Below are 10,790 nucleotides of genomic sequence, written 5' to 3'. Positions count from 1 at the left end.
TTTATGTATGGATGGATTTGGTTGTAATTCCTCCTTTTTCCTTTGTGATTCTGTTTCTTTGAGTGCTTCCCCCTTCTTATTTAAAGAGTCTAGCTAGAAGATTATCACTTTGTTATCCTCAAAGAACTAGAGCCGGGTTTCATTAATCTGTTCTACTGGTTTTTAATTTTTTTTCTGTAACATATAGTTCAGCTCTAATATTTAGTATTTTCTGTCTTCTGCTGGTTTTTGGTTTTGTTTACTGTTCTTTGCCAGATCCTATTGTGTAAGTTTATGTGATTTGAGATTTTTGTCTGAGGTAGGCCTGTATTGCTGTAACCTTCCCTCTTTAGGGGGATCCATTTTTGCTGTATCCCAAAGATGCTGGAAAATGGTCTTGCCATTTTGTTTCCATGTAATTTTTTCTTTTCTTCTTTGAATTTTCGTGGATGCATTCATTGTTTAGTAGCATGGTTTTGAACCTTCACGTGTTTGTGGTTTTTTCCAGGTTTTTTTTTTTTTCTTGGGGTTGATTTCTAGTTCCACAGCCTTGTGCTCAGAAAGATTCTTGGTATTATTTCAATCCTTTTGAATTTGTTGAGACTTGTTTTGTGGCCTAATATGTTTCTTCTGCTGGAGAATGTACCATGTGCACTTGAACGGAATGAGTATTCTGCTGTTTGAATATGGAATGTTCAGAATATATGTGTTGAACCCAGTGCCTCAGTCCAAGCCATTGTTTCCTTGTTGATTTTCAGTTTGGATCATCCCTCCATTAAAGTAGGAGGGGTGTTAAAGTCCTCTACTATTATTGTATTACTGTCAATTCCTTTATGTTTTTGACTAACTGCTTTGTGTATTCGGGAGCTCCTATGTTGAGGGTACAGATATTAAAACTGTTATATCTTCTTGTTGTGTTGTCTCCGCTATTATTACGTAATGTCCTTCTTTGTCTCTTGTTATATTCTCTTTGTTTTAAAGTCTGTTTTGTCTGATAGAAGTGTTCCTACTCCTGCTTTCTTCTGACAACCATCTGAATGATAGATTTTTTTTCTCCAACTGCTCACTGTCATTCTGCAAGTGTCTGTAGGTCTGAAATGAGTCTCTAGTCAGCAGCACATAAGTGATTCTTGTTTCCTTTTGTTGTTACTGTTGTTGCTTTAATGAGTTTTGTGTTTTAATCCACTCCCATAATGTCACCCTATGTCTTTTAATCGGAGTGTTTAGTCCATTTAGTTTCGTAGTAATTATTGATAGGAATATATTTATTGTCATTCGATTACTCAGACCACCAGTTTGGTGACATTCCTCTGATGGAAACCCCCGAATACTCCTCCCTCATTCATCATCTTTCAAAGCTCCTGACAGGAAAGGTTTATGCATCCCATGACAAGAGCGAAGCACAAGACCTATCGGGTCAAGCTCAGTTAGCAATTTCAGACAAGTCAGTGAAAGTGTGTATACTGAGACTGAGCGTATAAACTGGTGAATGACTGGGACCAAGGACATCAGAACAACAAAAGCCTAGAAGTCACTTTGTCCAGCCAGCAAGGAGAGTATGGGGGTTTCTCTGGTCAAAACGTTATCCTGGCAAGGGAGCACCAATCCCTAATCCATCAGCTCCTAGCCAGGGAAGAGTGGCTATTACGTATCCAACCAAGAGGCTGAGGCCTTCAGGGAATTTCTGCCTTCAAGAGAGCTGCCCAAAGAAATGCAAGAAGGAGGGAAATTCTAGCTTAGAAGTAAGCACAGATGTTCATGGAACCTGGCCCAGGTGTGGCTCTCAAGGTACACCAATATCTTTCCCCCACATGCAAACTAAGAGGGAAAAGGAATTCAGAGATTATTCACAAGGATCCCAGGAAGATTCCAATCTTGGTCAGGGGTGATCCTAGAGCCCTTAGAATGAGACTGAGGATGGAAAGTCCAGCCTGACCTTATTTCATTGGCTAATTCTCTTCCCCTGGCCTCATCCTTTCACATGCAGGATTTGGTCTCTTTAAATGTTTATCTCCACTTTAGTTTTGATGCAATTCCAGAGGTTGAACTAGACAACTACACGTTCCAAATACTGGGAATGTCAAAGAACCCTCAAAGCCCAAGTCAAAATAGTCCACATCAGCAAAAGAAGCAAGAAAAAGTCCTCCTTCCTTTAAAGTGTACAAAGGCAGCCACTGTCCTGCAGCAAGTAGTTCTGGCAAGTGGTACCCTAAAAACACCGAATTCAGTGGTCGTTGCTATCCCTGTGAAATTACCTCCAACCTCTGTATCTCAGCAGTTCTGAGGGGCTGTCTCTGCCATTTGCCCAAATTCCTTATTCTGTCCTCTGAGAAAGGGTGGGTTGGGGGTGCCATTCAGTAGCTAGTGAGGAAGGCTGGATCTTCTACTTCTTTCTACATATAGGAGCTGATGACTGTAAGGTTTCTTAGTATAAAATGAATATGAGGGGATCCCTGGGTGGCTCAGTTGTTGAGTGTCTGCCTTTGGCTCAGGTCGTGATCCCAGGGACCTGTGTTCAAGTTCCAAGTCAGGCTCCCCACAGGGAGGCTGCTTCTCCCTCTGCCTGTGTCTCTGCCTCTATCTCTGTGTCTCTCATGAATAAATAAACAAGATCTAAAAAAAAAAAAAAGAATATGAGAGTCTCTACCTCTTTTAGATTACTCTAGGAAGTAAAAGAACCAAACCATACACCTGGACTCTAAAATAAAAGGGGCTTTAGTATAACATTAAAATCTACCAATTGCGATTTCAGACAATGAAATATTGGCCCTCCACATAAGTAAAGAGATGGGAGGAAGAGGTGTTGAGCAGATAGGTCCCATGCACGTGCATTGCCACTGGACACTGGCTCAGCCCTGAGGTTGACAATGGTCAGTTCTTCCTGTTCTTGAGTTCTGTTGGCCAGCTAGGATCGGGGCTCCAGCTGGCAGGATAGGATGTAGCTAAGGACAGAGTGACACATGTCAGTTGAGCAGGAGCTTCAATTCAGGAGTCTTTCCTGGTATTTTCCTAGGAGCTGGAGTCTGGTGCCCCAGCAGCAAGGCTGGAGGCTTCCTCAGGAGTCAAAGAAGAAGGATCCCTGGAGTGGTCACCAGAAAGAGTCTACCCCTACACTCACCCAGCTTCTGATGGGCCTCACCTCCCCTCTTCACCAAGCCACTCCCCATACTGGAACCCGGCCCTAAACGGATCCTTGGGCTCTATGTTGTAAAGATAAGCAGCTACCTGGAGCAGCATGATCTGCATCATGACTTTGTATTTCTGGGCCAAGAGAAGAGGAGAGGATGCATGCAGAGCCTGAGTGGGGAGATGCAGGGTCTTGGGAGGGTTGAGCACTGGGACAGGGGACCAGTGCTGGGTCTTTGCACACGTGGTGCCCCCTTCCTGCAAATTCATCCAATCCCAACTTGTTCTCAGAGGTGAGTATAAATTGCCCCTCCTCTGGCAAGTTATCCTTGATTGCCATTCCTCTGTCCTCACTTACTAACTGGATGGGACTTTCACTTCTTTATTATCAAACTATTCCCGTGATGTGAGAATGAAGAAATGGAGGCAAGGAATGTTTCTCCCAGGGACATCTTTGATAGCCACAGCCCTACCTTTCCCTACAGGAAGTCATCCAGAGCCTCACCTTACTCTTCTTCTGGTGGTTGATCTCATTCCCATGAAAGGAGACAACCCAGGTCTTTAGTAAAAGCACCCTGGTTATTACGAGCTGCTAATATGCAGCCCATCTCATGCTACACTGAGGCCAGGCACCCGAGGGTGCCTGCATACACGATGACTGTGATCTAGGCCAGGCTCTGGTGTCCACATAGGGTGGCTGGTCTGGCGTCCTGTATCACAGGAAGGGGAGGCCAAATCCTTAGGTGGGCAGGGGCTGCTGGGGAGAGGCTGAGGTCAACCCAGACCAGCCTCGTGCTGCTTTGCATCCAAGCAGCAGACTTGACCCCAGGACCAGTGAACTAAGGGCAGCCTCCCTTCACTCCTCCCTGGCATGGGCAAATAGCCCTCGCTCACAGGAGGCGCTGTGTGGCCGTGAGGCTATCATGACGGGAAGTTTTGCCAAGTACTGAGTTTAGTGTTAGGGTTAGGGTTTGGTTATGGTTAGGTTTTAAGTTTAGGGTTAGTGATAGGTTTAGGGTTAGTGGTTAGATTTAGTGTTAGGTTAGGGTTTAGAGTTAGGGTTATTGTTCGGTTTTAGGGTTAGGTTTAGGGTTAAGTTTATGCTAGGGTTAGAGTTAGGTAAGCTTTAGTCATTGGGGTCAGGTTTAGCGGTAAGGTTATGGTTATGGTTAGGTTTTAAGTTTAGAGTTGGTGATATGTTTAGGGTTTTTGTTTAGATTTAGGGTTAGGTTAGGGTTTAGAGTTAGGGTCATTTTTAGGTTTTAGGGTTGAAGAAACCTCCCCCCTTGTAAGTAGGGCCAGCCCTAATCCAGAGGCAGCCCATCCAGTCTTCTTCCTGAAATTTTAGCAACTAAAAGCATTCTGTTTACAATAAGAAAACCGTTCCCCCCCCCACACCCTGATTGGAATGTCCCTGAATAGGTTCATGTTGACCCCCCCCCCAAATCAACCTGGATGCTACGCGACTCCCGCGGTTCTTTTGTCTTTAGGAAGTTTCTTTCCTTTTGCCTTTTAAAAGACACCTGTAATTGCTAATCGGGGCTCTTTTCCTCTTCGGAGGCAGAGAGCCCGTTTGCGCAAACGTTCAATAAACCCTCTTGCTAATTGCATCTGCCTGTCTGGGGTCTGAGTCTCTGGGGCGTCCACCGGGCCACGTTGGCACCCGTGAGCCAGGGTCCAACATTTGGGGGCTCGTCCGGGATCTGAGACGCCCCAGACTCAATCCTAAGACTGGCAGGAGGTAAGACCGAGCTCGCTAAATGTCCTATCTGTCTCGTCCGTTTGTCTGACTGGCCGGGTCTGTTTTGTGCCGGGTCTGTATTGTGCCTGCAGGACGCTGTACTCTGTATTCTGTATTTGGACCAGCGGGGGAGGCAGACGTGCCCGAGACCCCTGGTCCCCCTCCGGAGTCGGACTCCGGAGTGGTCTGGAAGAGGAACGGAGCCCCGGCACTCCCTCCTCTTCGGGGAGGGTCGTGGTTCACGACCGCTCCCATCTGAATCTGCCGCGCCAGTCCTGTCGTTCGTGTGCGTCTGTTCGTTCCGTGTTTTTCTTCCTTTCCTGTCCTCCTCCTCACCGCTCACCCCTTCTGTACACCCATGGGGCAGACTGTAACCACCCCTTTAAGCCTCACTCTAGATCACTGGAAAGAAGTCGCCGGCCGGGCACACAATCTTTCGGTCGAAGTCAGAAAGATGGGTCACCTTCTGCTCCTCAGAGTGGCCGGCTTTCAACGTCGGGTGGCCCAGGAACGGAACTTTTACTATTGATATTATCTTGCAGGTGAAGTTCCTGGTCTTCCAGCCAGGACCCAATGGGCACCTCGATCAGGTGCCGTACATCATAGTATGGGAGGATCTCGCTAAGAATCCACCCCCCCGGATAAAATGCTTTATCCCTTCTCAAGGGGGACCGGGCCCGAGACCCTCACTCCCTCCCTGCCACACTCCCCCAATTCCCCGTCCCTCCTCTCCCTCCACCCTTTGCCCCCTAAAATTTCCTGAATCAAAACCTAAGGAGCCGCCTGTGCTCCCAGGGGACCAGGACAGTCTCCTTCTCTTGGGCTCCTCCCCTCCCCCTTATGCCCAACCCCCAACACCCCGCTCGGAGGCCCCTACCTCTCCCTCCGCTCCCTCAGCTCCGTCCCCCGACTCTAAACCCCTCGCTTCACCCCCGCTCGCCGGTCGCCTCCGCTTTCGGCGAGAGCGCGGAGGAGAGTCGGAAGACGTCTGGACCTCCCAGGCATTTCCCCTCCGGTCAGCAGGCGGCCAGATGCAATATTGGCCGTTCTCTGCCTCTGACCTTTACAACTGGAAAACTCATAACCCCTCCTTCTCCCGAGACCCCCAGGCGCTAACCGGATTAATTGAGTCAATTCTGTTGACCCACCAGCCGACCTGGGATGACCGCCAACAGCTCCTGCAGACTCTCCTCACCACGGAGGAGAGACAGCGCGTCTACCTCGAAGCTCGGAAAAACGTCCCGGGGGCGGATGGGAGGCCGACCCGGCTGCCTAATGAGATTGAGGATGTTTTCCCCTTGGTTCGCCCGACCTGGGACTACGACACTGTTGCTGGTAGGGAGCGGCTCCGTCTCTATCGCCAGGTACTCCTAGCGGGTCTCAAAGGGGCAGGGCGTCGCCCCACCAATTTGGCAAAGGTACGTGCTATAGTGCAGGGAAAAGATGAGACGCCGGCAGGTTTTCTGGAGAGGTTAATAGAAGGCTACCGCATGTATACTCCCTTTGACCCCTTGGCTGAAGACCGCCAACCAGATGTAATTATGTCCTTCATTGGACAGTCGGCCTCGGATATTGGTAATAAGTTACAACGGTTGGAGGGACTTCAGGGGTACACCTTACAGGACTTAGTGAAAGAGGCAGAGAAGGTTTTTAACAAGCGAGAAACCCTAGAGGAAAGGGAGGAAAGGATCCGTAAAGAGCAAGAGGAACGGGAGGATAAGAGAGATAAAAGATGTAATAAAGAGCTGACTAGGATACTGGCCACCGTAGTACAGGGCTCAGGGCAGAGTAAGTCAGGACAGAGTAGGGACCTGGGAGACAAAAGAGGACCACGGGTTGAACGAGACCAGTGTGCCTACTGCAAGGAAAAAGGACATTGGGTTAAAGATTGCCCAAGGAAGGGCCAAACGCAGGGACCTAAAAAGAAGCCCATTCCTGTTTTGTCCCTAGAAGATGAAGATTAGGGGTGTCAGGGCCAGGAACCCCCCCCTAAGCCTCGGATAACCCTTAAAGTGGGGGGACAGCCGGTGACCTTCCTGGTCGATACGGGAGCTCAACATTCAGTTTTAACTGAGGCAAAAGGACCCTTGAGCTCTAAAACGTCTTGGGTTCAGGGGGCAACTGGAGGCAAGTTATATCGATGGACAACCGAACGGAAGGTCCACCTGAGCACTGGGCAAGTAACGCATTCCTTCTTACTGGTCCCAGACTGCCCTTACCCTCTCCTAGGCAGAGACCTTCTTTCAAAAGTAGGGGCCCAGATACATTTTCAGCAAAAAGGGGCCACTATTACTGGCGCGGGAGGGCAGCCCCTCCAGGTACTGACCTTGCGCCTAGAGGATGAACACCGGCTGCACGAGGACTCTCCACCGTCCGTGCAGCCCCTAGATTCTGAATGGCTCACTAACTACCCTCAGGCCTGGGTGGAAACGGCCGGAATGGGACTAGCTGTAAACCAGCCGCCCATAATTATAACCTTAAAACCCTCGGCCACCCCCATATCGATCCGGCAATATTCAATGAGCAAAGAGGCCAAAGAAGGCATTCGGCCACATATACAGAGACTATTACAATTGGGCATTTTAATACCTTGCCAGTCGCCCTGGAATACTCCTCTATTACCCGTAAAAAAACCCGGCACAGGAGATTACCGGCCGGTACAAGATTTACCAGAGGTTAACTGGAGGACAGAGGACATACATCCCACGGTGCCGAATCCCTACAACTTGCTCAGCACCTTACCCCCAAGCCATGTCTGGTATACGGTGTTAGATCTAAAAGATGCATTCTTTTGCCTGAGGTTAAGCTCTCAAAGCCAGCCTATTTTTGCCTTTGAATGGAAAGATCCTGAGACAGGATTCTCAGGACAACTCACTTGGACAAGGCTGTCGCAGGGATTCAAAAACTCCCCTACTTTGTTCGATGAGGCCTTGCATCGGGATTTGGCAGATTTCCGAGTTGGCCATCCGGACCTCGTCCTTCTGCAGTACGTGGATGATTTGCTCCTGGCGGCTAGGACAGAACAGGATTGTGTAAAAGGTACGGGGGCCCTGCTTGAGAGACTGGGAGAACTGGGGTATAGAGCCTCCGCCAAAAAGGCCCAAGTAGGCCAGAGACAAGTGACTTATCTGGGATATCTCCTGGAAGGAGGCCAGAGGTGGCTGACGGAGAGCCGCAAAAAGGCTGTAGCCCTGATCCCAGCACCCACTAATGCCAAAGGACTACGAGAGTTCCTCGGCAGTGCTGGGTTCTGCCGCCTCTGGATACCCGGGTTTGCGGAGATGGCGGCTCCCCTATATCCTCTCACGAAATCCAACACCCCCTACCACTGGGGAAAGGAGCAGCAATTGGCTTTTGACAAAATAAAAAGGGCCTTATTGACCGCCCCTGCCCTGAGCCTCCCAGATGTAACCAAGCCTTTTACGCTATATGTTGATGAACATAATGGAATAGCCAAAGGGGTCCTAACTCAAAAACTGGGACCCTGGAAAAGGCCCGTGGCATACTTTTCAAAAAAATTAGACAGCGTGGCTGCAGGATGGCCCCCATGTCTCCGAATAATAGCGGCTGTGGCAGTCCTGGTAAAAGACTCAGACAAGTTGACTTTTGGCCAACCCCTCACTGTGGTGGCCCCCCACGCCGTAGAGACAGTCATCCGCCAGCCCCCTGATCGATGGCTCTCAAACGCCTGGGTCACCCATTATCAGGCCATGTTACTGAATTCTGAGCGGATACAGTTTGGAACGGCTACATCTCTAAACCCGGCCACCTTGCTTCCAGAAACCGAGTCCCCCTCCCTAGTAATGCATGATTGTCACCAGATCCTAGCTGAAGTCCATGGCACCAGAGGGGACTTGACAGACCAGCCTTTGCCAGATGCTGAAGCAACCTGGTACACTGATGGGAGTAGCTTTCTACGAAATGGTGAGCGTAAAGCCGGGGCAGCCGTGGTAGATGGGAAAGCTGTCATTTGGGCCAGTGCCTTAGAGCCTGGGACTTCAGCTCAAAGGGCAGAGCTTATAGCCCTAACTCAGGCCCTAAGAAAGGCTAAGGACAAAAAGGTCAACATTTATACTGACAGCAGATATGCTTTTGCAACTGCCCATGTTCATGGAGAAATATACCGTAGAAGGGGTCTCCTAACCTCAGCAGGTAAAAACATCAAAAACAGAGAAGAAATACAAGATCTTCTCCATTCCCTCTTTCTGCCGAGAAAACTGAGTATAATTCACTGTCCTGGGCATCAGCGAGGCAATGACCCAGTAGCAGAGGGGAACAGGATGGCCGATGAGACAGCACGGGCCGCTGCACTAGGCCCACAGGCCCTCTCCCTACAAGTACCAGAGGCTGTCCGGACACCGGGGCAACTCTCTCTTGAATACTCAGACAGCGACCTAGATATCGTCCAGCAAATAGGGGCAGAATATGACGAGCAAATGAAGGTCTGGAAACACCAAGGGAAGACGGTCCTGCCCCAGAAAAGGGCCAAAGAACTGGTGACTCACCTCCACCGATGGACTCACCTCGGACACAAAAAATTAAAAGCGCTCCTCCGGAGAGAAGGTCAGACCTATTACATTCCCAAACTCCCCTCCCTGATCCAACAGGTAACCGATGCTTGTGTACCTTGTGCTAAGGTAAATACCAAACACCTCAAGATGCCTGAGGGAACCAGGATGAGGGGAGAAAGACCCGGAACTAATTGGGAAGTAGACTTCACTGAAATCAAGCCAGGTAAATATGGTAACAAGTACCTCCTAGTGTTTATAGATACCTTTTCAGGCTGGACAGAAGCTTTCCCCACCAAGCGAGAAACCGCCCAGGTGGTTGTCAAGAAAATCCTGGAAGAAATTTTCCCGCGGTTTGGACTGCCCAAGGTAATAGGGTCGGACAACGGCCCCGCCTTCGTCTCCCAGGTAAGTCAGTTGGTGGCCAGATTACTGGGGATAAATTGGAAATTACATTGTGCATACAGACCCCAGAGCTCAGGTCAGGTAGAAAGAATGAATAGAACAATTAAAGAGACCCTAACTAAATTGACATTGGAGACTGGCACTAGAGACTGGGTCCAACTCCTCCCTATGGTTCTGTTCCGAGTCCGGAACACTCCCGCGTGCCATGGGCTAACTCCTTACGAGATTCTCTATGGAGGTCCCCCACCAGTAACGGACTTACTAGATTCTGCTCTTGACCCTCTTGCTAACACTCCCGGTTTACAGGACAGGCTAAAGGCGCTCCAGATTATCCAGCACCAGATCTGGAAACCCCTTGCGGCTGTCTACCGCCCCGGAGACACAACCGGCCCACACCCGTTCCAGATCGGGGACTCCGTCTACGTCAGGAGACATCAGTCCAGGACGCTTGAGCCCCGCTGGAAGGGCCCAGATACTGTACTACTGACCACCCCAACCGCCTTAAAGGTAGACGGCATTGCTGCTTGGGTCCACGCCTCACACGTCCAGCGCGCCCCATCAACGAGCACCGCTGACGCCAGCCAGGACGGACAGGACGAGCCGCTCCAATGGAAGCTCCACCGCACCCAAAACCCGCTCAAGATAAGACTTTCAAAAATTGTTCAGTGACAGTTGTTATATTCCTACCTCTCCTAGCGCTCTTCACCTCCGCCAAAGGTGACCCTCATGCCCTCAAAAGGTTAACCTGGCAGGTACTAATGTCTGGGGGTGACGAGGTCTGGTCTATAACTAAGACCGCCCCCGTGGGAACCTGGTGGCCTGACCTATATCCTGACCTATGCAAGCTAACCATAGGGGCCCCTAGCCCATGGGACCTAGAGGGATACTTCGACACCTCTAGAGCCCCTAACCAAGAAAGCCCTCCAGGGCGACTGGGATTAGACCCATGGGGAGGATGTGGCACGCCTGACAGAAGGGCCATGCTAAGCACTCTTCCCTTTTATGTCTGTCCCGGGCACCACAGAGATCGC

At 49.9% G+C, this 10,790-nt stretch overlaps 1 protein-coding gene across 1 annotated transcript; it reads left to right on the top strand.

Moving 5' to 3' along the window:
- The first annotated feature begins 5,866 nt into the window (after positions 1–5,866).
- Positions 5,867–10,223, top strand: LOC129494261 (uncharacterized). Its single transcript, XM_055301096.1, is given in 3 exon segments — positions 5,867–9,679; positions 9,682–9,762; positions 10,066–10,223. Coding segments are annotated over 3 exon segments (4,029 nt in total). The 5' UTR covers positions 5,867–5,877; the 3' UTR covers positions 10,212–10,223.
- Positions 10,224–10,790: the final 567 nt, after the last annotated feature.

The sequence above is a fragment of the Nyctereutes procyonoides genome, unplaced genomic scaffold, assembly GCF_905146905.1.
Source record: "Nyctereutes procyonoides isolate TBG_1078 unplaced genomic scaffold, NYPRO_anot_genome, whole genome shotgun sequence".
In the NCBI taxonomy this organism is placed as follows: domain Eukaryota; kingdom Metazoa; phylum Chordata; class Mammalia; order Carnivora; family Canidae; genus Nyctereutes; species Nyctereutes procyonoides.
Note: the sequence above shows the minus strand (reverse complement) of the source record. Positions and strands in the feature narration are given on the sequence as shown.